General features: G+C 38.6%; 1 protein-coding gene across 1 annotated transcript in view; it reads left to right on the top strand.

Annotated features, from left to right (window-relative positions):
- KIF26B (kinesin family member 26B) overlaps positions 1-26494 on the top strand; it is a 290490-nt gene that overhangs the window by 81469 nt on the left and 182527 nt on the right. The window contains exon 3 of the mRNA XM_064648644.1: positions 6078-6611. Within this exon, the coding sequence (XP_064504714.1) occupies positions 6078-6611 (534 nt within the window). The remainder of the gene's footprint in view (positions 1-6077; positions 6612-26494) is intronic.

Genomic DNA, 26494 nt, shown 5'->3' with positions numbered 1-26494 from the left:
AAAACACTGCTTATTTTTTCCCCACCTTTTTCTATTCTTCCTCCCTATTTTTAATCCTCCTGTTTTCTCAGGGTTTTCTCTCTTCTGCTTCCTGCTGCTGCAAGTTTGTAAGGTGAGCCCTGCTCAGACTTTCTGTCTCTTTCAGATAAGAAAACAGCCTAAACCACAGAAATACATTTTTTTGGCCACAGAGTGGCTGGTTTATACTGACAAGTGTTAAATTATAAAAGTCCAAATGTCAGTTGTACATGCCAGCTCAAGAAGAACGCCTTGAAATACTAATGTGAGTGCTACCCTGGGCAGGATTAAGACTTGATTTTTGAATTCCCCCTCTTTCTGAAAAGAACTAGTCCCCCGGATGTGTTTTGGAGATACCAACTGTAGGACAGGGTGCATTTTTGAAAGTGAAGACTCAAGTCAGCAGTAGAAAGTTCAAGTTTGAGGGACAAGAATGGTAATAGTTAAAGAGGTGGGATATAATAAGACTGCAGAGATTTTACTGATAAGACAGACTTTTTACATGGGCTTGCTGGAAACAAGCTAATATAAAAAGCCTCTCTTATTCTACTATGCTTTCCTCGTGATCTCTGTTTCTCCTTTCACCGAAGTTCCCTACTTACAGCTCTCCAGTTTAGGATTGCCTCCTCTCTACTGTCCCCAGTGTGCAGTGACAGTGATTATGGGGGGATGTTCCTGCTGGGGAAAGAGAGAGTTTTAGAAGGACAAGAGGGAAATATGTTCTTTTCTAGCAGAGGAGATAAGATAGTTTTATTTGCTCAGCTGGGAGTGATAATGGATGGCTTATGTGAAGAAGACATTTTGGGTGTGAGAGATGACTTCTGTGGCAAGGAGGGTAAAGCAGTGTGGTTTTGCCCAGAGAAGGTGCCAGTTGCTATATACAGAGCAATAGAGCAAGGGAGGCCAGTTTGCTGCCCCCTTGGTCTTGCTTATGTGCAACTTTGGCTTTTACTTACCAAAACACTGCTTGTGCTAGCAGAGATCCTGCCAACTTGGATAATTCAGAGGATTCAGTGTTTCAATCTCCGAGGATTACTTACCAAAGCTAACTGATTTTTATCCAAGGGTTCCTGGCTCAGTTTGATGGTACAGTACTACTAATTTACAGTCACTGTGTGTATCCTGTCATGCTTTCTTTAAGGCAAAACTCCCATTGACTTCTGTATATTCGAAGATACTTTTGCTTTAGTGGAAGTGGTGCTATCGTAACAGTGAGGAGCTGTTTTTCAACTGTTGGGGCTCTGGAATAATGAAAACAGCAAACCTCTAAAATGTAGCCTAGAAAATTATAGGATACGTTTAAGTTAGGATGCAGAGTTTTGGAAAATAGACTAAGTGCCTCTGGAAAACAAATTACAAGTGTAATCTCTTTATTGAGCTTGAAAGTACACCCTCAAGAGAGAAAGGAGAATGGAGGAGATTTTTTTGTTTAAATTTCCCCCCACCTCCATTTTTCCTAAATAGTAATCAACTATGGACTAGCAGGATTGTGTTTAGAGTAGACATGTTTGCACAATCATAGAATAACATGGGGTTGTTTGTCAGGTTAAGGCTTCCCTCCTACTAAAGTTTCTTAAGTTGTTCTACTCCTTGCCTGTGGAGAGGGAGAATCTGGAAAACACACTTCTTCCTGGGAAGAACTCTGATTGATGCTTTCCCCTTTTCTCCTCACCTTGTGTGAAGGATTATATACCAGCAATCATTACTGCCTGGACCATTTCAGAAACAAGAGAACTCCATGAGTCTTTTGTGAGCATCTTCAAGTGGAAGCTGACCTCTGTGATTTAGTTAGTATTGACTCTGTTTTTCTGTAAAGAGCGGTGAGTAATACTGGTGTTGAAGAACACGATTTGTTCAAAAACATCTTGAGATCCATTATATATTTGAGTTTTCTCTGAGGTAATAGCGTAGGTTACAATGTCTAACTTGCATAAGCTGTTGTTGGCCAAATCAAATACAGTTGTGTATGAAATTTTAGAGAGTATTTCCTTTATTAGTTTCTGCCTGCTGTATGCTTGCAAAAGAGTAGAATGTGTACGAGGTGTTTGTATACGAATCTATGATCAACTAGTTTACATATGACATGTAAAAGTGCAAATTGTTCATCTTATTTCTTGCCTGTCTCTCTGTCCAGCAGTTGAGCTCATCCTGCTTTCGTCGTGTCTCCTTGTGAGCTTTGTGTAAATGTATGTGTGAAACAGCTGGTGCTTCATGCTGGAAGTGGTTGTTTGCTTTCTCTCCTGAGGAAGATGTGCTCTAAGCTTTGTCATCTGCTTTCTTAGCAGTGGAGTTAAAACATCATGAGAACTATATAGCAAGGCACAGTTTTATGAAGGGAGATGAAAGAGAGGAGGATGCTTCTGCAGTCCCTTTCATGATCATACAGTAATGCTGTTCCTCCTCCTCCATGAAATTAGGACTACATTTACTCTGGTAGAGCTGTCTGTGTAAGAAACATTTCAGTGTTTCTTAACTAGTGACTGTTTGCTGGGTACAGGAATTCCTTAGCCTACTTTGCGTCTCTAAAATGCAATATTTTGTTCCCTCTTCTGTATTTCGCATGTGGGTTTTTAGTTCAGTAACAAAGATAAGGAATTAGTTACTATCTGGTTACAGTGGAGAAGATGAGGAACTAAACATATCTGGAATTGGTGTTTACTTGACCTTGAAAACTCAAAGGTAAGGTGAAAAGCCTTCTTGCAGCGCGCACTCTGTTTAGTTCGCTGCTTGCCTTGTGCATTTATGCCATGGTCTGTGCTATGTCTGATCTCCTGAAGCTTTCAGACCTCTTACACGCCTTCATTTGTTTATTGTAGGAATAGGAGTTTACAGTAATGATGTTTATACTAAAGATGGGTAAACCATTACAGCAAGAAGAGAAACCATCGTGAACCTTTGCCCTGAACTCAAACCAAACTCTTTTGTGATTCTTAAAGTTCTGTTTCAGTTTTTAGTGTCACTGTACTTTGTTCCATCAGGACTAGAAATGAGTGCCAAAACATAAATGGTATTTCCAGTGTCAACCTCAGATTTCACAAGCAAATCTGCTCTTTTGCCAGGGAGTGCGGAGTTTCTTAGACCTCACAAATTTTGGTAGTGAATATAACCTTTTTCAACTTCTGCTGCTCAGTGCAGCTAGCTCAGATTGCTTATCCAGTGAGGCTTGCCCGTCGCTATTTTGTATGGGACAAGATACTGTTTATTGAACTATTAAGCATTCCTAGGGGAATGTGTGCAGATGATTGCTTGCAGCTGAAATACTAAAACAGAAAGTGCGGTGTAGCTGCATTTCCCTGCTATTCCAACAAGGATGTAGGGACTGTCCAGCTTTGGCCTCCTCCCTGCTAAATGTGTTGTAGATGTGTCATCAGCGACTTCTGTGAAATTATAGTGGATCTACCCAGTGCAGAATATGAAAGTAAACTCTCTAGGCTCTATCAGTTTTGTTTTGAGAACAAAATGTGACTAATGTGCTTCTGGAACCTGTGTTCCTCAAAATTTATTTGCTGTCCTGTAGGCTTTTCTGTTTCATATCCCAGACTTGGATCCAGGTAGAACTGTCTATCTAGTAGAGTCTGATATATTAGTAGGGCCAATCTTCAGAGCAACCAATTCAGGTTTTGCCTGTTTCTCCTTTCTGCTCCTGAGGAGGAACAGTCTTTCATCTTCCCTTCCTCCCTCTCTCTCTCTCTGTTTATTGTTGTATCAGAGAATGATCTGATGTTTGTTTTAACACTGAGATGAAGCTGAATTCACTGCTGTCCAGTACTCTGTAAAGCTGGTGTGCTACTTGAATATTTATATCATGCTGACATTTGCTTATGTTAAAGAAGGCATTATTTCCTTGGAATATTTATCATAGTATCCCGGAATTTCCATGTTGAACTGCTGCTGGATCTCAATGTTGTATATAATTACCTGTGTCCAAGCCCAGTTGCCTTAGGAAGTTAACTTTCAAAGAACAACAGCTACCTTTGTGACACTTGCTAGCTGAAGGAAGAGCTGGCAAGGATTTTTCCTGGACTGATGTGGAGCAACCTGGAAAGAAGACACACACCCCACTTCAGCTATATAGGTAGCTTTGTCTAGCTCATTATGGGAAAAGTAGAGAGTCATTTCCCTGCACACCTGGCATCACAGAGTGAGTGCCTATATCCAGTGTGATCTGTTGACCTAGTTATGGTCTGGGATGGAAAATATGATTTGACATCTTTTGCATCCTGTTTTTTCCCCCTGATTTCCACCAGTCCCTTTCCCAAAGGTTAAGGGGGAAGGGTTGTTACAGAATCCAGTTCCTGCCTTCCTGACACACTTTGAAGCTCTGACCCCCTTTGTGCATTGAATAGAAATGACCAGCTTGAGGCTTGATCAGATCTCAGTCTCCTGTTGTTTCCCATCAGCTTATATGACTCTCCTGGGCTTCTGGGGCTGGAACTACTCTTTTGCTGCTGTGCATAAAGAGGCACTGTGATTTATGAATCAATTAATCACTGCATGCTGAGGAGCTGTTCACGGTAGTTAAACAGTGAAAATAAAATGCTCAAGTATATTATAAAGATGGATCATAATGAATATGACCCTCTACCAATGAATTCTCTCCCTCCCTATATTATACCCCCTACCCACTTTTCCAGCACAGCCACACTATCAAGACATGAAATTTTTGTCTATCTCGATGGCACAGGGTTCATCAAATTACTTAATTACTTGATAAGGGTGCTGCCTATTTGTGGGATTTTTTTTCCCCTCACACACACATGCATTCTTTCAGTCTGATTTCAGTTTGCTGCTGAAGCTATTAGAGCCACAAAGATGGAGAGAATAAAAAAGATTCTGATACTACTGATTAAATCTTTTTGAGTAGTCATAAGAAAATCCACCAATAAGTCTCCAAAAATTAAGGAGGGGCAGGTGAAGTCTGCCCTGCTTGGTCTGTAAAACCACAGAAATGTGGTGTGAAAATTCCAAGAAATATTTCCGTCAAATGACTGTCACCTTTTTGCTCTGTGTACCACACACATCATTGCTGTGAGTTTCTGAAACTGCGTGATACTGTAAGAAGTAGGCAAGTTCGGTGCTAAGTCTCCGTTAAGACTGCTGTTTGGCTTCAGAACTTACTGAAGCACTTTGCAATTTGGACCAGCATTCAGATCAGGGTGGCATATTGCTCTGTGGGGAGCACCACTGGTGTTCAAATACCTACCTGTGAGATAAGGCTATGAGGCAAAAGGCTTTAAACTTGATTATGTGATTTTGCACCAAAACTATGCTTTCCGAGGAGAAAATTAGTCTTAACAGATTATTAACTCTATACATGTTGTATTTTATAAATAAAATTATTACTTTATTATACATTATCAGCAGATACCCAAAATAGTGGTAGAACATTTCAGTAACAGAAAGGTGATTTGTTTTCATTTGGATTTTTTTAGGTTTTTTTTGGGGTGGATGGGATTTGGCTGAAAAGTGCATTCTTGGTAAATGACTTTATCAACTATCCATCTGTTTTGAATTCTGAAAAGGATTTTGGGAGAGTGATAATACTTCTGTTTTTTCATTTTGTTTCTTTACAGCAGTCTTTGAAGTGTGACATTTTTGTTGCAGAGTATTTCCTGGGTTTTCTGAGTACCAAAAGCTGGCATCGATGAGCAGATGGACTTATGAACCTTGCTACAAGTCCACTGGCTATAGTGGAGTTGCTCTTAATCTCACCTGTGTAACTAAGAGTAGATTTCATTCAAGCCAGAAACTAGGTGCAGTGGTGTGAAGCAAGTTAATTCCATTTCTCTGCTATGCATTGAAACTTGCAGTGGAATTACAATATTTGCTACTTATCAGTAAAAGTAAAAGAATTTTTTTCTTTCCAACACAATCCAGTTTCTCAGATTTGTTCAGCTCTGCTGCTGGCATATGTTGACTGTATCTAATGGCCTTTGTTTGCATTCTAAGCTTATCTCATAAACTGGCTTTTGAAATACAGTAATAGTGTTTCACTGTGATGACCATGGTTAAACATTTCTCTTCTGTCCTCTCCTTACCCTTCTCTGTTTGATTTTTAGGACCTGGGTTTCTCTTCAGTGATTCATGAGAAGCTTCAAGTTCCCAATACCATTCGTAAGGCATGGAACGAGAAGGACAACAGATGTGATGTTTGTGCCACACACCTGAACCAATTGAAGCAAGAGGCCATTCAGATGGTGCTGACCTTAGAGCAAGCTGCCAACTCAGAACATTACGATGCCTCTCCAGGCTCTCCCCCACCTCTCTCCAATATCCCCACGTTAGTGAGTCCCCGGCACATGGGCAGCCTGCAGCCCAGGGACTGGGCGTACATGCCTTCTCCTTACGCTACATCTAACTATACAGGCTTTGTTGCCAACAAACACAGTGGAAAACCCAACAGTTTAGGAATCGTCAACGGGGTGGAGAAAAAAAATGGCTCTCCTGGACACCAAGCTAAGGTCAGCTTTCAAATGGCCACCAGCCCCAGCAATGGTAATGTTCTCAACTCTGTGGCCATCCAGGCCCATCAGTACCTTGATGGCACTTGGTCTTTGTCAAGAACGAATGGAGTCACTCTATATCCCTACCAAGTAAGTATTTTCAAATAACAGAACGTGTTTGTTTTCCTCCCATTAAAGCTTGCATGGGCATACTAACACGGCTTGCTCCTGTAGGGTAGAAGTGGAGCCATTTGAATAGGGAGCACCAGAACAAGGAGTGGTATAAACTTCTGTTTCCCTGATAGGGGATTGAGTTGGAGGAGACACAGATCAAAAGCAGAGCTAATTAGAACACCTTTTATAAATTCAACTGTTATTAAGAGCAGAACTGAGCTGTTGTTTTTAGTAGCAGATAACTAATCATACATTATATGCAGTTATTTCCTCATACAGTTACTTTCTCTCAGAATACTTGGTTGGAGCAACAGCTGGGAGCCAATCACACTTGTTTACTCGCAAGTGGAAGGTGGCACTAATGCACCAGTGACTTCTGAGTTGGAATTCAGGAAGGATCCAGAAGGTCTTTTATTTCATCATATGTGTATCTTGATCCTTTGACTACATATAGCAGGCACTAACTTCAACATGTTCTAAGTTGCCTGCATTCTTGATGCTAGTGTGCTGGTGGCCTTCTGCAGGTTCAGCTGATTCTTGGTGTTCTGATTTTTATCAATTCTCATGGATTCAGGATGTCCAGTAACCTTCAGATGTTAAAAATTCTGGGAGATTTTCAAGTACTTCTCAGCATGGTCTTTTCCTTCTCTTTGGCCTGCTGTTTTCTGGTACGCCACACCCATAAATACCTGTAGAATCCATCCATGGCACAGAAGAAGCTTTTGTACGACAGGAGGTGGGCTTTCTGATGTGCTGAACTGTAGCTGGTGGGATTTTCAGAGTGCTCAAGCACTTGCAGACTGGGATATAAGCCTGTTCTTCCCGTGTTCTCACAGCCATCCCTGTTGGCTTCCTTAGACCTGTAAATAACTTTGAAAGTTGGTCTTAAGTTATGAACATAGTGCAAGATAGATCCCTAAATTAATATTTAACTTTTGTTAGTATAAGTAATTGATATTATAGCCAGAAAAATGTGAAGTTATTCATAAGCATTAAGATATTGTCATGCACCAAAGCAAACTAGGTAAAATCAGAAGTTATTTTATCTACAGTTATTTTATCTGGAAAATATGTGACTTTATGGTTCTGCGATTTATGCTCTAGTGAACCTAAATCACATCTGAGTAGGTCAGTATGTGGTCATATTTTTGATCTAAGAAAAAAAAATCTGATCTAAGTTTGAACTAAGAAAAAAAAAAAGCCTAAACAAAGAATGTACATTAGCAAATCTGAATAACTATTGTTTGTATTAAGAAAATTAATTCAGTTTTATTGCATTCACAATCTCTTAGGTTTATCTGTGAAAATGTGGGTTTTGTTTACTTTTTTATAATTTTTGCATTTCTAGACGATTCATTTTGACTTAAAAATATTCACTAAGGAGAATCTAATATTCAAAATTGTCCAGACTGAGTCTATTTATTAACTGGCTCCAGTTAAATTAAGGACTCTTCCCTACCCTTCCCTTTCAATAAACATGAAATAAAAAATATTGCCTGCCCTTCAGACCCCCCCTGCCAAAAAACTCCAAAAAAACCCTACACAAAAACCAAACTAACCCCTCAGAAAACAGCAAAACAAACAAACAAACAAAATCTGACAAACCCAAACAAACCTAGCAGTGTTGGTCTTTGATAGAAGGTGTTTATTGTTTCATTGTTTTCTTCAAGATTCTAGTTTCAAATGTTGAAATTCTCACTATACTCAAATTGTCACATTTAATTCTCCAGTTCAGAAATAATAATGATGGCTTTCATCTTTAAACACACTAAAAAGAATTTAGTGTTTGTTTACATAGTGTCTGTATTCTGTATCAGACCGGGAATCAGTCAAGCAAGAAGAAATGCTTTTAAATGTAATTTACTTGTAGTTTCAAATATTGGGAAGATGCAAGCTTTGCTTTTTTTCTGCTTTTGTGTGCAGAAACCAATCTTACTTGCTACACATTTTAGATTTCTGTCCCACATAATTATATTTTTGTTATGCACTTACAGTTACAAAACTCTGCTGGGGAAGAGCACTAGGAAGTTGAATCTGTTATCTCATCTTAATTAGAACCCTTCTTGATTTGAAGGTGAATTAAAAAAGTGTTGCTAGCTACTTACTTGTGAATGTCTATATATTAATTAAGTTTTCTTGCTTTCCCTTAAGAATAGTGATTAGAAAAACCTCACAGTGCATTAGCTAAGAGGAACAGAAGATAATTTCTTGGGATAAAAAGCCTTGCGCTTCACACAAAGAAGTGCAGTATGCTTCTACATCATAATCTTGTTAAATAGTTGTTCAGGGAGAAGTCAGTCTCATGGCTCTAGACTTAATGGCACCTGTGGTAGACACCTCCCATTGTAAATTAGCTTTTGTTAGACAGTTTAGATAACTTGAAAGAAATGGTTGAGTACCTTGAAAACTGACTGTGGTTTCTTCCTTAAAGTATCATCAAGAAGAGAAAATACTAGTTTGAAAGTGATGTTCTTTTGCTCAGAATTGACTCACTGCAATTTTAGGCACCAAAAGTATTCCTAAAATTGTGAGTTGTATGATGTTATTCCTTTCCTGGCATCTTCCTTCCAGACTGCCTAAAATTAGAACCTTGTTATGGGGAATTAATTACAATTTTTGTTTCAGTTCCAGTAGAAAAACTATTTAAAAAAAATAAAGGGATTATTGTGATATTCTAAGGCTCAGTTGCTACAGTAGTATAAGACAAGTCTTAAATGACATGCCACTATTCAATTAATTTTGCAGAAAGAGCACTTGTTACCAGGGTAAGTAAAACAAATGTGAATTTATATATTATCAGATTTAGTAATGTATTATATGTTTACAATCAGAAAAGTAGAAGTAGCGCTGTCTTTAACTGGAGATGCATGTCGGATGTAAAAGAAAATTTCTAATAATTTCATGGATGCATAATTTGAACTAGTCAATGGATTCTCCTAAGAACTTTGGAGAAGTTGCTACTAACAATTTTGTAGGCAAAACTGATCCTGCCTGGAGATGAGGAGATGATGTAGATGACCTCATCAGTCCCCACTGTCCCTGTTTTGTGTGATTCCATATTTAGTCACCCCTTGAAACACAAACAAAAATCTGGTTCTAAAGATCCGTGATGTCTCCTAGGCCTGACAAAAAGGGGGCTGAATCAAATTTCGCTGATAAGTGGTCCTTTGAAAAAAACAGAGAATCAACTGCAGGGAAATGGAATTATTGATCCTTGAACAAAGAGGCCTGTTAAAGCCCTTCTATGAATACTGGAATTCTGAAGTATTTACCTGGTCAGGGTAAAACTGACACCTTGCTGTTTAATACATGGAAAAAAAATACTAGCCAAAATTCGTTAGAATTCGATTGAGAGTCTGAAAACTGTGCTCTTTCAGTGCTTGTTGGCAGGTAGCATTTGTATACCCTGTAGATCAGACTGTGTTTTAACACTTGTAAAGGCCTCTGTTGATCTCCCTATCATTCAGAGGGATTTCAGTCCTTCCCTACTCTGAGAAAACTAATTTAGATTGGTGAGGTTTTACCTGAGAAGGGCTGCAATTATTTGTGCAGCTGCTGATGTGAATTACAGGATACCATAGTGTTAAGTACACTTCTGTTCCTTACCAATTATTACATAATACTTCTAAAGAAAAAGAAACCTTTGGGCATGGGGTTCTAATATAGGAGCCAAAAGTCCAAATTCCTTAATGAAATGATTGCTTCTTGTAATTTTTATAGAGAATGCGATATTAAATTGAATGCATAACATTTTCATTACTTTATAATCCCAAGCTGATAAAGTAGCTAAAACAAAAACGCCACACTGGAGAATAAGATTTGAGTCCTCAGGAGTTCAGACTGATTTAGGGTTTGCTTTCAAAGGGAAAGGACTTGAAAATACTGTCTAGATTAAGCTGGTTACACTTTTTCTGGAGTCAAAGCAATCCAGTATTTTACTAAAATATTAAATTAACTGCATGGTTGTCATGTGTTGGTGTGAGCTGTAGAACGTAAAATGGTGGGCACATTTCCTTGGTATTCTAGTTACCCTCCTGGATCTGCATAAGAATCTTTTCATGATTTTATGTAGATAATTTCAAAAAGCAAACCAAAGGAAATTTAGCACAGCGTGTGTGGTAGATTTGAGTGACAGGAAGGTAAGAGTAAGCCTGAGAACTGGAGAAGGTCAACTGTTTCAGGAACAATTTAGGCCATAAAAGGGAACGATGGGTAACAGAAAATGTAGCAGCTGATGTGGGTGAGCACTTCCTACTCATGACCTTGAGGATGTGAAGTTTGATTTTGGTAAGGAAAAAGGTAGTGTATGTAAGGATTTGAGTAGGAGCATTGTGAACATAACGATATTCATGGAAAAAGTGTTCCTTTCTCCCTTGCAGTTAAAAAGACTCTATTGACTAAAAGTTTGGAAAATGAGATCTTAAACTACTGAGAGCCTCTTGGCCTGGGGCATAATGATCTCAAGCCTATTCAGAATTATCAAAGGCTTTGTTTGTGTACAATTGATGAAAGCCTACAGAAAGTATGTGTTTTCTGTTTTCTCTTCATGTATAACGTGTGTTTAGAAGAACACTGTTCTGTGAGAAAGTACCAGCTTGTTCTGGAGCTTTGCTGTGATGAATGATTTGTTTGGAGTTTACTTAGGTCATGACTGTCTCATAACACATCAGTTCATTCAGGCACAGGCTTTTGAAAAGAAACTGGTAACGATTAGAGTTGGACACAAGATGGAGAATTCAGATACAGGGCCAATGCCTGTGTGTGGGGTATTCCCATCCAGGATTTTGATTCCAAGCTTTTTTTCCAAGTCTTTGCTGTCTAATTTATTTCTCTTCCATTTGTTGCTTCTTCAAGTGTTCAGCAGGATAAAGATAAAATGTTAATGATTGCTACATTGGTGCCAGGGTAGTTTAAGTGCCTTCTAAAGCATATAATGCAAGGTAGAGAAATAAAGTTACTTGCTCCATCTGCAGACTAACAGCGTCTTCTCTTAGTTATTCCATGCTTCCTAAAGCTGGACTGTTTTACCAAGGCATCTTAGAAACAAAGGATTTGTATGTTGACCTTTCTAGTACCATGTTTTTATGCAACCACACTCGATACACTGAGATACCTAATGCTGGAAGTATTTTGCCTTTGTGCAGTTAGGTTTTGGTTCAGAATTTTTTGAACGGCTCATGTTTCAATAGCAGTTCAGTTGCTGTATGTATGAGAACCACTTCTGAGTGTGGTGACTACCTGAACATAGTCAAAATTTTTGTTCCTATTACTGTGAGCTAATGAATGATGATGCTGAGCAAATGTGTGCAAATTTTTTTTTTTTTTTTATTCTGTGACCTGGACTCTTAACAACAAAGTGACTCCATAGTGAGACTATACACTGAAAGTGCAGGAATTTTATTTACAAAGATTGTTTAACTGGACCAAGAAGCAGAATGTCAAACAAGTTCATTGGCACTGAAATTATATCCTTGCTTAATTATCTCTGTTGCCCTCTTCCCCCATGCATTAGTTGTTATCTCTGAAGTAGCTCTCCTCTGACTAAAAGCCTTTTTCAACCAAATCACTAATAATTAGATATGACCCTACCAAAGTCAGTGTATGTCATCAGCTGACATTTTGCCATGATTGTTTGATCATTCAATTTGTATATTACAGGAGTTAGCTATTTGTATTTCATTCCTCCTGTCCACCCCCTCAACTAACAGCCCGGTTGTATACTGATTTTCTAGTATCATAAAGAGCTGAAACTGAAGTCTATGTGAACTGCAGGAGAGGTTTTTTTGTTTTTTTTTTTTTTTTGCATTGCATGGGTGTGATTTGATCCCTTACGGCATTTTTATGCATGGCTTAATGACCTTAGCATCATTACTTTTCCCCTTCATGATACTGAGGTGACTAAGGGAAGAAAGAGGTAAAGGGTATCCCATGGGCTGAAAAGAGCTAAATAGGCTTATCCTGTGAGTATGAAAACCCCATGACTCAATTGTGATGTGAGGAAGAAATCTGGACTATTATAGGAGTGAGTTAATCCTGTAAATTAGCAAAAGCCAGAAGATCACAATTAGTGAGGATTTGGAGTCTTGGTTTGCTTCCCCACTCTGTAGCTTAAGGATTTTGTCCACATGTGAGACTAGTTTCTTTTCTGAAATAATAGCTGTGCTGACTGCTTGCATCATTGAACAAAAATACAAATTGAGAGAAGTGATGTTTTAACAGTCAGAAAAATGATGTAGAGATGGAATGGAGCGAGGGGGAAGACAAACTGATACACTGACACAAATTTGTACTTTTGTTTCCTATGATATAAACAAGGTGGAAGAATAACTAGAGATAAAAATAGTCAGCTCCTGCTTTCATAGATCAAGAACATAGAGAGCTAAGACAGCCAATTTAGAAGTAAGAGGAAATATGCTGTTTATGCAATGTACAGTTTTTTGGGACTTATTGCTGTAGAGATAGTACTGAGGCCAAGAGCTTAGAAAAATTCATAAAGGGATTATGTGTTTATGTGGTCAATAAAAAAGTCCCTTCTTTCTGATATTAGCATAAAAATAGTAGGAGATAAATTTCTATATAGCATAAGGCAGTTGGTACCTTATATTCTACGGAGAAGGCTTCTTTAAGTACATGCAATATATAGCTAAGGACTAGAATTTCTGAAACTGCCCCTGAAGCTTTCTGGCACAGGTGTTACTGGGTTCACTGGGAAGAGGATACTCAGTACTTAGAGACTCTTTATTCCTGTGTGCTGAAAGTGGGTGACTGGTGCTATGTTTTGGATGGAAGCCTGTGATAAATAAATTGGCAAAAAGTGCTTTTCTGACAGTTTCTACAACATTTCTGGAGTTCAACGTAAGTGTGGTATGTTTCAGAATTTTTTTGTTGTTGTTATTATTTCTTACTTAAGTGTTGAAAAAAAGATTCTAAAAAATCTCTTGGATTGAATCATTCATATGAGTAACATGCTGGTCTTTAATTCTGCATAAATATACAGTCCTTGTGGCTGATACTCCTCCTGTGTCTTACTACTGTTCGACATCTGTTGCAAGAAGAGAGGAAAAAGAAATGTACTAAACCAAGGGTAACTCATTCTAGCTGAGATGGGAAAGAGGGGATGACAAAAGAATTAGCAAGAAATTTTTTAGGAGTTTCTCTTTAAATTCCTAAGGGATACCACTCAAAGAACACACAAATCAGTGTACTGTCTCATTGACTAAGACATTTGTTTCTCACATTGTTTTGCATAAATGGGATATAGAACTAAGATTAGATTTAGACATGTCATCATACTTTTTTGATTTTTGTGTAATTCTGTTCTAACCTTTGATTTCTGCTTAGAAAAAATTTGAGCCTTTAAAAATGAAGAACTGTGTTACTATGCAAAAAATAAATTTACAAAGCCTTTGCTTTGATACTATGCTGCACTTATAGGAAGTAAGGAATAAATTGCTAGAGACTCATCTCACTCTGAAATGTGATTCCACACAGCTATCATGTGGAACCATTGTTTTCTTTTCTCTAAAGTGCTCCTGAAATGGTGTCAGAAAGGGAGCATCGACTTGTCTGTTGGGACTGCTCTCTTTAATTCGTGGATTTGAGTTAAAGTGGTTGGTTCTTCCCTTATATTCTGGAGCATTGTGCACTTGAGAGGTGGGTGTTGTCAGATAGAATACATTTGGGGCCAGACGTTCTTCTGTCTCACTCTGGGATAATTGCTTTGCAGTTGACACGGCTACACTGGTATAGTACAGATAAGAATGAGATCAATGTCAGCCCTATAAGATCTGATCATCCAGAGTGTGAGAATGGTTGTGGTGATTGGAGTAAATGTAGTGTCTTGCTTTCATAGTGGGCTTCACTCCCTTTTGGGTTGGTGAATGGGGAAGCTTTCTTTTACTATAATCTTATGGTCTGACCTGACACTGAAGAGTCTTTCGGAACTGCTCTTCTTGACAAATGAAAGCAGAAACCTGATTGTCCAGCATCTTTTGAACTTTGAACGGGCCTAGATGCATCTTATGAAGAATAAGGAAGGATTACATCTCTGCGGGGGTGAGAAAAAGCCCCTCTCAGCTAATGAAAACATATTTTAGATCTGAAAACTGCTCTGAGAAGAAATGAAATTGCATTTCACCTTTCACTCCCACCTAATCTCTCAAGTTGAATTCAGAACTGCTCCAAGGGTTGAAGGGAAAGGAACAGTAGTGAGCTTTCATCTTCCATGGGGTTTGTTGGTGCTCATGATGGTTAGTGTTGCTAGCAAATCTCAGCAGAAACATCTGTAGCTCTTCCTTGTATGACAGCACTAGAGTCACCATCACTTATGTCGTTAAGGTGTCTGAGGACTTGGGTTCTGTACACCAGGAAAGCCTCAGGTCTCTCTGGTAGATGTGAACATCAGGTGACTAAGCTGCAACCAGTGCAAGATTATAGTTGTATGGAAGGGTGTGCAAGTGAAGTGTTTCTATTGTGACAGCTCTTTGAATCAAATACTACCAAGCTTTACTTCAAAGTGATACTTTTTAAACTGTATATGTGTTTATTAAATATCTGGCTAAATTTATGTACAGGTGTTTGGCTAATGGGAAAGGCAGAAAAAGAATTGAAGGTTGGAACTATGCTTGATGAAATCACTTCTGTTTCCCTAACTTCACTGTAGCTGCATGCTTGGTGTCACTGGATAATCATAAAGCACACTTGCATTGTGAATCCTGAAATTTTACACCTTTTACTACTCTATATATTACTTTCCAAGAAAGTCAAGACTATTAGTATAAGCAGAGTTTAGGCCTAGTTTTGAAAAAATTCTACTTTATAGCATGTAGAGTGATACATTATTTCCTGTAAGAGAAAGAGAGTTGATAGGTAGGGTCTGTTATTGCTTTCTTTCCTGACAGGTTTTAGGCTGCTGGAGCTAGGCAGTGTTGCTGGATTTAAACAAAAATCATAAGCACAATCATCTCTGTGTTTTATTCTTGTGTATTTTCTCAATTACTGCAGTGCAACATAGAAGATGGAAAATTAATTCAAGTGCTATTAGAGAAATTGTACAGAACATATCAGAAGAATATATAGTAATGAGATACTATCAGTGCTTAATTGATCAGACTCTATGATCCCTAAAGACTTTGTATGAAGTTTGTTGCCAGTGTGCAGGAGGTAAAAATAGATAACGTGATCCTCAGTTGTACATACAGGTATATTATGGCAGTGATCAGAGACAGGACTGATAGGGAAAATGCACTCAGAAAGCTTTGTCTGCATATGGATCAGCTTTTGCGAAAGTCATTGTGGAAAGTCTTGCAATGTTAGGTAGGTTTAACTGAGGCTTGGTGTGCAAGCTTGTGGAGATTTCTGATTTTTTTTTGCTTTGAAGTAATGTAAACAAAAAATATCATCATTTGTCCTGGACAGCAAATAATATAACCAGATACTGTTCAAATGACTTAGGAGAACACCACAGTGAAGGATTTCTGGCCACCAGGCTTCCCTGATAAATTATAAGAGCATCAGAGAGTGTCCTAAAGCTTATCTATTTTACTTTACTTTTAGATGTAAGTGCTAAATGAGGGATCAAGTTGTTTTCATGTAGCTAAGTGCTTTAGAGGGAAAAATCTCATTCTCATGTTACTGGCTTTTCATTATTTTCTGTCCTTAGTCAGTCATCAGAAGGGTTTTTGCCTCTGTAATCCTAAATGATGGGATATGCTATTTTCAGCCAGGATTTAGTAGTGATGCTTATGATCTCCTAACTGTTGTCTTGCAGTTCAGAACCTTTGTAAAGATCCATTTAAGATTGCCAGAGCTCAACTTACCAAGATTTATGTATAAGTATTTATATAAAAGTAGGTGAAATGCAGACACTTGGCCTGGGTTAGATGAAGATTTCTGGAAAGAGGCTTGAGACAGGGGTTATGTATGTGCAGGTTATGTTGATTATGAGATTTGTCCAAGCTAAGTGATGTGGGTTTCTCTGCTTCCTTTTCCATTCACTGCTCAATTACTTTAATCACATATTATGAATATTTGCTGCTTCTCCCTGCCACCTCAGTTCTTTGTCTCTGAAGCAGGGACAGTCACCATTGATGCAAGGGACCATTACTTCTGTATCCTCTAGACATTTTATGATTCAATGAATATGAATAATAAAGTACCTTATTCCTCCTATGTTCTCCAGTAAAGGTGATTTCAAGTGTGCCAGTGGAGGATTATTATGGCTTGTTTTCCTTTTGAGTATAAGAGAGTGGGAGGGCACGTATTAATTATAAAAGCTTAATAGAAATGCTGGAAAACAGCTGTTTGCTCCTCAGTATTCCATTCTATCTGCTGGAAAATTTGATATAATTAATGATAAAAAAAATCTTTATTGATGGTACTGCTGCTAGTATTCTTGTGCCCAATTTGAATAAACTGAGTAGAAATTTTCTCTTTATAATTTTTTGGAGAATCTGTAGTAGATGATACCACAGAAAGCCAAAGGACCTATCAGTAGCCAAACTGTACTAGAGCAAGAGAATGGTTTGTGCTTAGGTGATTAGAGAATTTGCTTCCAAGACTTTTTAAATGTTGCATGGGCATGAAGTGGGGAAAAATGAAATTACCAGGAAAGATATAATATAAATTCAGCTGAACTGTATAATATTTTGCAGACTTTAAAGTCCATTTCTGTAAAATGATCAAAAATGCTTGGAGGGAGGAAACAAATTTTATTTGTGCTGCTTTTTACATGTTAAGAACTAGATATACAGGAAAGTGGAAGGATATGCCTGAGATGGCTGCTATGCAGTTTGTAGAGTTGAGAAAATAACCTTTTTTTTCTATTACACTCAGAATAAAAGGGCCATCTTGTCATTTCATATGTCGCGGTTAGATTATTCTGTGCCTGCCTGAAAGAATCAACATCAGAGTGAATTATGAAACAGAGAAATTTTAGGGGTCCAGAACAATTTGGAAAAATGTTAGTAACAGAAGGGACTGACTAAAAATATCTTGGTGGTTGATAGTTTTTTATCTTCAAATACAGTTTGAGCTGGAATTTTTATCAGCTGCACAGAGTTCGTACACTTTGCCTTTTACAACAAGCTGCTACTGTGCTTTCTGAGAAGAAAAGAAACTTGCAAATAAGGACTTTGCTTTAAAGGGATTCACTTGAAAGCATGCCCTTGGGAAAGAAAAAGACTGTAGAACTTTCAAATTGACCTCTGAAGTTTTTAGGTTTTAGCATCTTTGAAACATATTCTTTCAAAAAGCTCCTGAGTCCAGGATATGTATTTCTTGTTGTTTATTCTGTCTTAATTTCTTCCTTAATAAATGTAGTTCCAGCAAATATTAAAATCCTGTCATTCTCCTACAATGCTCTGTTTTCAGCAAGGGAACCTAACGTAATGCTTTTCTGCTGGAAAATTGAGCTTTTTTAACAATAATATTTTTTTTCCTGTTTTGTAATTATCTGTTCCTGTTGGATAAGACTGAACCCTGTGTGAATGAAACCCACTGTGTCTAGGGGACACTCTGTAAGGATGGATGTTTTGGAGTTCCAGTCCTCTGGGTTGGTTGCAGACCTAATCTGCACCTGTTATACACGGCTTCTGTTCCTGTGGCCATTGTGAGCACAGCTACTTAATGGTGGAAAGTATTTGGAGAATTATCCCAGAATTTTTTTGTTTGATGCATAAATAATAGGAAGAATTTAATGGTTTAATGCATATATATATTAATTCCACTTCTGATTTTTTGAGGCATCCTTGGTTTGTTTCTTTATTTGTGCATGCATGTATTTATGAATATATATGCACAAATAGATCTTCCACCTAATTTCCTCAAAGAAGGAATCCTCTGCTGCTTTTCCAAAAGAAATTGCTGGTAGAGTTCAGAGTAGGTTCTGATCTGAAATCAAGTTCACTCCACTGGTGATAGAGCATCATCATGCTTTTTCCTTTTAGTGACTGCATGCCATTATGAAAGTGAGTACACAGGGTGAGAGTGTTTCAGCCCCTCTTTAGAATACACAGTAAACATCAGTTCTATAAATGTTTCCGGCTTAGTTCTTTATTACCCTGCATGTGGAATAGTGCTCTACATTTTTTTTTGAGCTAGTTCATGCCCATCTTGTATTCCTTTTGTCCTACTGTTCAAGATGACTTAGTAAATGCCTATAAAATACCTTGTGAAGGGACCTTTTTCTTCAGTTATATGGATTAAAGCACTGTACTTCCACTGACCTGTAGACATTGATCCTTCCTTTGACGTGTCCCCATGGAGCAGTATGTCAGTCCATGATGCTCTATTAAAAAATAATAGAATAAAGAATTCCTTTCAAAAACTGATTTAAAAGTAACTTCTGAAACTTTTACATTGCAAACGCATTAAACAAGTTGGAGGGAAAAGATTCAAAACATTTCATGTGCAAATAAAAATTCTCTGAAGATAACAATGAGATATTTATTACAGTTCAGAATGGTTTACTAGAGTTCAGGCATCATTTCAGATGATGCACTGTTTTGTTGTTGTTATACTTGGGCTTCATTAAATGCAATTAATTAAATCTATTGTAGATCTGTTTTATTCCCAAGCGTCCAGTTAATGTAATCTTACTGTTTGCTTATTAAAAATATCAACCAATTCTTCTTCCACTTATTTTAATCACTGTTCATTTTCAAACCTTGGTGAAATGCATTTTGTCTGTTTAATTTATTGAGCAAACTCCTTGGGGCAGTGACTTTTTGTGTCCTGTGTAGAAGAAACTTTATATTCTTTGTCACTGTGTTTAACTCAAAAAAAGATAAAAGAAAAAGAAGAAAAATAAGTAAAGCAATGCCATTTGAAGTTTATTTAGGCTGACTTAAATGAGAAAGAAATAAATGTATCTATAAGACTTGAACTGCCAAACAGTAATAAAAATTAGCAAACGTTGGTAGTAAAAATTGGGAAATAATAAGCCTACAAGGATACAAAAATTAAGAAAATTAGGAGCATCTTAGACAATTCACAAAGTACGAGCCTACTGGAGATTAATGTAGTACATAGACAGGCAGTAATTTATAACAAACACGGGAAGAACATTCTGTGTATGTACTGTGAATAAGTTTTGCTGTGAAAGTATGCACAAAGTGTAACTACGAGTAAAGAGTAAATAATTGACTATATTTACTGTGTGCACTGCATTCCATAGTTGAATGCATAAGGTAGTAAGATGCATAAGACTTTGCATATGACTGTCTTGTATTTGTCTTTGCCCTTTTCCTAGACAGGAAATCATACAAGATCATTAAAGCTGTATGGAGTCTGCCCTTGGTTTGGTCTGAGTATTGTTTTAGTGGAAAATAATCCCTGATGAATCAGGTTATAATATGTCCACTCAAAATTCTCATGATAGGCTATACTGACAAAATTTGAAAGAATATCATCTCTTGAGGGGAATGATTGTTAGTGCTGCAGGTTATGGATGTTCAGTTGTCTCCTCTCCTGCCTTTTCAGAAAGAGCTGTAGTGCACAGTCAGACTAAAACCTGTGCCCCTTCCTCTCTATAATTAATTTTCCAGAGCTGTGCAATTTTGAGAATACCCATGTCTGTAGTTTATATCTTCTAAATGGCTCACTGATTTTTTTTTTAATGCCCTCCAAGAAAAGTAAAGGAGTTCTATCTCAGCATTGTCTGAAAAGATGCAGCTAAAGTCACTGGTGAGAAGAAAATATTGTTCTTCATCTAACCTTATTTAGCTGGTCAATGGAGATGGGGATTGGTATTAATTACTCAGTCTGCAAGTGAATGAGCATGAAATTCCAGCTGAGAATGGACAGTTAGCATGTTTAAAGTTCTCAGTGTACGAGGGCCCTAAGGGGGAATGTGGGAATGTTATCTTTGTACTGTAAAACCGTCACAGTGAAGACAGATTATGATGGTTCCTGCAAACCAAAATGCAAATTGCATATAATGGGGAAAGATCTCTGTGTGCACTTGAATTAAATGCTAGGTCAGCTTCAGATAAGTGTTAAGTTAGATCCTGGAAAACTGTGCTCAGCTTGGGTCCCTTCAAGGCTTGCAAATCAAACAAGGCCAGCTGCAACAAATAATTTGGATGGACAACATGATAGAAGTTGTAGCAAATGGGAGGAGACAAAAACATGATTTGCTTGGAAAATAGAATTAGTAGTCTAGGAGCATATGTAAAAAGCTGAGGCAGTTTGGTGCGGTGTATGAAAGATCCATCCCATTCAGCAGAGTACCCTAGCAAGAATGTGGCCTGGTGGTCACAATTTGATCCTTTGTGCCACAGAAAGGGAACTACAACAGAGAGAGGCCCATTTAGTGACAATTTGCAATATGCAGCAGTGGTTAATTTGTTTAGTTGAGGATGTGCTCCTCCTCTTTTTTGCTTTCATTAGCTGAGAGGGCTGTAAATCTAGAGTAAACAGAAGACAGTGTAGCATAACTGAGCACCTTGTTGGCCTATGGAATTCACCCCAGGAAGTGGCCTCCAAGTCAAATTCTTATAGCTGAGTGATTTTTATGACTGTTAATAACAGCTGTAGCTATGCAAACTAAGGCTGTAGGGCAACCAAATGTATGACTGAAGGCATTCACCTTCAGGGCAGGAAGGAACTGTTTCGGTCCAGCTCTGCCCTCATTTGAAGGCTCTACTGGCACCTTTTGAATTCTTTTCATGTATTCCTGTGAAAAATTATGATTCCTGCTATGGTTTTAAAATTATTTTTATTATTAACATGAAAGTAAGATGTGCTCATGTATTGTGACAGGGCTTAGAAAGACCAACCTTGCTAACTTTATAGAGGTCCCTCCTTATGATGCGTAACTTCTGCAAGGGACTATTTATGTAGGGACAGAAAAGGGGAAGGCAGCCACACAAAGCTAAAGGGCAGTGCAGTTTAGCATGACTTACATTGTGGGGTGGTGGCTCAGGTTTGTGGAATTCACTGCAAAGGTGGAAGTCTTCATGAAACTTGAGGCTAAATGTTGGTTCTCTGCGGGAAGAGAGGAACATGATATTGCTATGCTTTTTGACTTGAGATGTTGGTTGTTGTCAAGGTCTTGCAAAGTATTTGCATTGAAAAGCAACTTCTGAAGAGTGTTGACTTCTGAAGAATATCAACATCTGCTTGTAGGGATGAAATAAGAGGGATTCCTAGGAAATGCAAGCCTCACAGTTCTGAGGCTTTTCCAGCTGGAACTCAGCCCCCTGAAAGTGCCTTTCTTGCAACACCACTCTGTTGGTATTTCTCATGTTTTCACATCTGCACATCTTCAGTGCATTTTTGGACCAAGTAATAGCCAATCCCTTGCATTTACATTTAGCCCCACTAAGCCCATTTGAACATACTGTGGTTGAACTTCTGAGCAGCTCTGCGTTCAAGCTTGCATAATGGCTCCTGTTCTGGCTATCCTACCCTAATCTGTGTATTAGGACTCAGACACGTGATCAGCATGATAACTTCTTAGGAAGCTTACTAATACACAGTAACTGTGAATGCATGTTCATACTTTTTAGCAAATTCGAGACAGTTTTACTTGGTTTCTTTGACTTAGCTCTAGAAAAGTGATTTTAAGATAAAACCGTGTGTTTGCTATAGGCAAAGCGTGTGCATGGGGACAGCTGTTATGCCTTAGCCCAGGAACTTATTCCAGTGCCTGAGCCCTCCTAACCTCACAGAATGTCAGTTAGTTAGGATTAGGAGAGAAAACTGACTCTTAGACAGCACTACAGATGATGGTTTAACCTGAATGTAACTTGAGTGATTTTAATTTCATTGTAAGCATTTAAGCTGATAACTTCATTATAAGAATTAAATTTCATGCAGAGGACTGAATACTTTGCAGTTCTAAATGCTTCCTGGGGAATCAAGCCCAAACAGAGGAAACAGAAAGGATGCTTTCTTATTCAGAAATGAGGTAAATTGCTCTTTTTAAGATAAGAGATTTTACCTGAATGTGGGTAATACGTGGGAAGATGTGTTTTAGCATTGGTAAAACTGAACTGAAATGGAAGGGAACAATGCACCAACTTGATGACTAGATGCTAAGATCTGAACACAGTATTTTCTTTTTTTAAAGCTTTCTTTGCGGGCTGCAGTGAAATTTAAATGTATTTTCAGAAGAGCTGAGGGTAATTGGAGACTTTCACCTGTCTTGAGAAATGCAAATTTTACAAAGCATTCAGATCTACATCTTAAGTTTTATTCCACTAAGGATGGATTAGGATTTACAAGACTCTCCTTAGAGTCCTTTCATACGCTGCATTGTTAATATTTCAGTAAGGCAGCAAAAGAGAAAACTGTGTAACAATATTATTCGTATCAGAAGTTTGCTTGTATTTAGTCAGTTTTTAAAACCGTACATCTATGGGAAGATGATTTAGGAAAACGTATGGAAAAGGATATTACAGAAAAAGTCTTCAAGCTTAGAATATTTGATGAATTGAGAAAGATTTCTCAGTCTCTCTCATATTTCCCAAGCTTCTATATTGCTACTTCCAAAATATGCCTGGCTTCTAAATGGCTCTTCTCTGCAAGAAACTCTGTTGTATTTGTTCAAAAGTTCATGTCTCATGCTAGGTTCAAGTCCTCTCGTCTCTCCCTTTGTAAAGGTACGCTACTGATAGTCTTATGATCTAACAGAGAAAACAATTTGTATTGTTGTGGTATCTGCCTTCACTAATTAAACCTGTGGCAGCAGTTTATAGAAAAGCTGATATTCATAATTTCTTTCTGACAAGGAAGTCACTGGAATGGTAATAGTTTCCAAATAGATTTGAGGCATTTTCTAGACTCCCGGGGATCAAACCCATGCACCTTTCCGTGGGCAGCTTGGTAAGGCACCCATCAGATATGTACTGATCTTATCCCCCCAGAAGGTCTGATCTTGAGGTGATTTGTGTGTGGACTGAATTTGCACTATGCCACATTCTTATGTGGTAATCATTGCAGGAATCTCTTAGACTGTCAGATTTTTTTTCATACTGGAAATGAAGTAGTTCTCTCTCCTCATATATTCATGGTAGAATTTGACCATATGTGTTTTAAATAAAGACTAATGATCTGGTTCATACATTTATGTGTGGAGAAACTAATTGTATTTTTTATTCCTTAGTCTCTTGCTAGCTACAGAAAGAAGTTCCTTTCTGGGTCAATAATGCCATTTAAGTTAAGCCCACATGCTGACACACTCTGGTAGCTTGTAGAGCTGTTCTTGTCAACTGACAAGGGAAAGGTCAGTGGCTCACAGATTTTTTTTGTGATAGGGAAACACCTACAGTAAGATTTGAACTTCCTGTGATGTCTTGACATTGCTGGCAGTTAGTAACTGATCAGAGAAATGAAAGTTTGTTTTCATAACAAATGCATTACTCCTGCACACAGTGAACCAGAGAGACTTGTGCCTCAGCTTTAAAAGTGCAGTCACTTCATGTAGCTGCTGCCCCATGTGTACATGTGTACAGACAGCAGTCAGACATACTCCTCTTTTGTAGTCTGCACACACTCTTCATTTTTGCACTAGTTATTTTAGCACAATTAGCCTGGCTGCCAAGGACTCAAAAGGTAGCTGATGCAACAAGGGATTACAGTATAAATGCTGAATCTGGATGTATGAAATCAACTTTAACTGAGTCACACAAAAGAAAGGCCTTTTCTTTTGTAAAATGTTACTAATCTGATAGCAAACAAGTCATAGTAGAAAAAGATCCAATTTATTTCCAGCTGCACAGCTTTATAATGCAGCAAGACAATTAAGAGAATTAACTACTTCATAAAAACAGATTTAAAAAAATCTGAAAGCTAGAGGCAGCCTCAGCTTTTCCACAGATTGCCATGTTATTGTCATCTTCTTGACAAGAAAGGAAGCAGTTTTATTGTGTTGCTGCACAGTGTCTTTTTTCATTGTTAAAATGCTTAGAGACACAAAATTGAGAACAGGACCTCTGTTTGCTAGCTGATGTTCCTCCTTTTCATTTGCAAAGTTAGTGTGGGAATATGCCAACTGGGAAACCTCACATTGCTATCCTGTCATCAGAGGCTTCGCTGGTGGAGCTTTGTGAATGAGAGACGTATGTGGGCCTAGCTGATGGTGCTTTATTGCTCTACTCAAAAGGGATGGCTCACAGCCTTGCAGGGGTCTGCCTGAGGGCATTCTGCTTTTCTGAGGGACCTCTGGGGTGAGGAGAGTGAGCAGATTTGCACGCCAGGATCGCTATCCAGCCTGTAGCTTCCTTGGAGAGGAATAGGAAAGGCTGGCATAATTCTGAGGGGACATCAGAAAACATTGAAGGTATTCAGAATGGTAGGTCTGACAGCTATTGCAGTTTTGGAATAAGATAGAGGCCTTTCTTACCTTTCAGAAAATAATTTGACAGTTAGGTAGTAACCAATAGATAAAATTTGCAAGCTGTGTCACTCAGACTAAAGGACCACTGTAGACTAGAATTTTTAATTTTCAACGTCTCTACAAGGGTTGAGTTAACTTCAGGTTAGATATTTGCTGTTCTGAATGCTTCAGATCATGAAATTTCCCCTCCTCTAATATTTTTTCCTTCTGTTTACTTTTCTGCTTAATAAATATATAAAAACAAAATGAGGAAGCAAGAAGGCGGCTTGATCGATACGATTTCAGATTCTATACTGATTCCTTTTGGCGTAGGTACAGGATGGGTCAATGAGGGGAGAGCAGAGGGTGTCATCTACCTTGACTTTACAAGGCTTTTGACACTGTTTCGCAAAACATCCTCATAGGTAAGCTCAGGAAATGTGGGTTAGATGAATGGAAAGTGAGGTGAATCGAGAACTGAATGACAGAGCTCACAGGGTCATGATCAGTGGAGTAGAATCCAGTTGGAGGTCTGTAGTAAGTGGTGTTGCCCAGGGACCAATACTGGCTCCAGTCTTATTTAACTTGTTTATCAGTGACCTGGATGAAGGATGGAATGCACCCTCAGCCAGTTTGCTGATGATAAGAAACTGGGGGAAGTGGCTGATACACCTGAAGGCTGTGCTGCCATTCAGTGGGACCTTGATAGGCAGGAGAGTTGAGCAGAGAGAAACCTGATGAGGTTCAGCAAGGGCAAGTGCAGGGTCCTGCAGCTGGGGGGGGAATAACCTCAAGTACCAGTACAGGATGGGGGCTGAACCACTGGAGAGCAGCTCTGCTGAGAATGACCTCAGAGTCTTGATGGATGACAAGTTGACCGTGAGCCAGCAGTGTGCCCTTGCAGCCAGGAGGGCCAATGGTATCCTGGGGTGCATCAGGAAGAGTGTGGTCAGCAGGTTGAGGGAGGTGATCTTGCCTCTCTGTTTGGCCCTAGTGAGGCCACATCGGGAGTACTGGGTTCAGTTCTCCTCAGTACAAGAAAGACAAGGATCTACTGGAGAGGGTCCAATGGAGGGCCACAAAGATGATTAGGCATCTGGAGTATCTCTCTTGTGAGGAGAGACTGTGGGAGCTGCTCCTGTTTAGTCTAGAGAAGACTGAGAGGGGATCTCATTGATGCATATATATATCTCAAAGGCAGGTGCTAAGAGGACAGTGCCAGACCCTTTTTGGTGGTGCCCAGTGACAGGATGAGGAAAAATAGCCATAAACTAAAACAAAGAAATTTTACCTCAAAACAAGGAAGAACTTATTTAAATTGAGGGTGGCAGAGCACTGGAACAGGCTGCCCAGGGAGGTCGTGGAGTCTTCCCCTCTGGAGGCATTCAAAACCCACCTGAATATGTTCCTGTGTCCTGATGACCCTGCCTTGGTAGGGGCATTGGACTGGATGATCTCCAGAGGTCCCTTCCACCCCTAACAGTTCTGTGATTCTGTGATATTAACTACTTCCTTGGACTACTTAATTCAGAAGGGCACT

This window comes from Pseudopipra pipra, chromosome 3, assembly GCF_036250125.1.
Source record: "Pseudopipra pipra isolate bDixPip1 chromosome 3, bDixPip1.hap1, whole genome shotgun sequence".
In the NCBI taxonomy this organism is placed as follows: Eukaryota; Metazoa; Chordata; class Aves; order Passeriformes; family Pipridae; genus Pseudopipra; species Pseudopipra pipra.
This window is presented reverse-complemented; position numbering and strand designations above follow the sequence as displayed.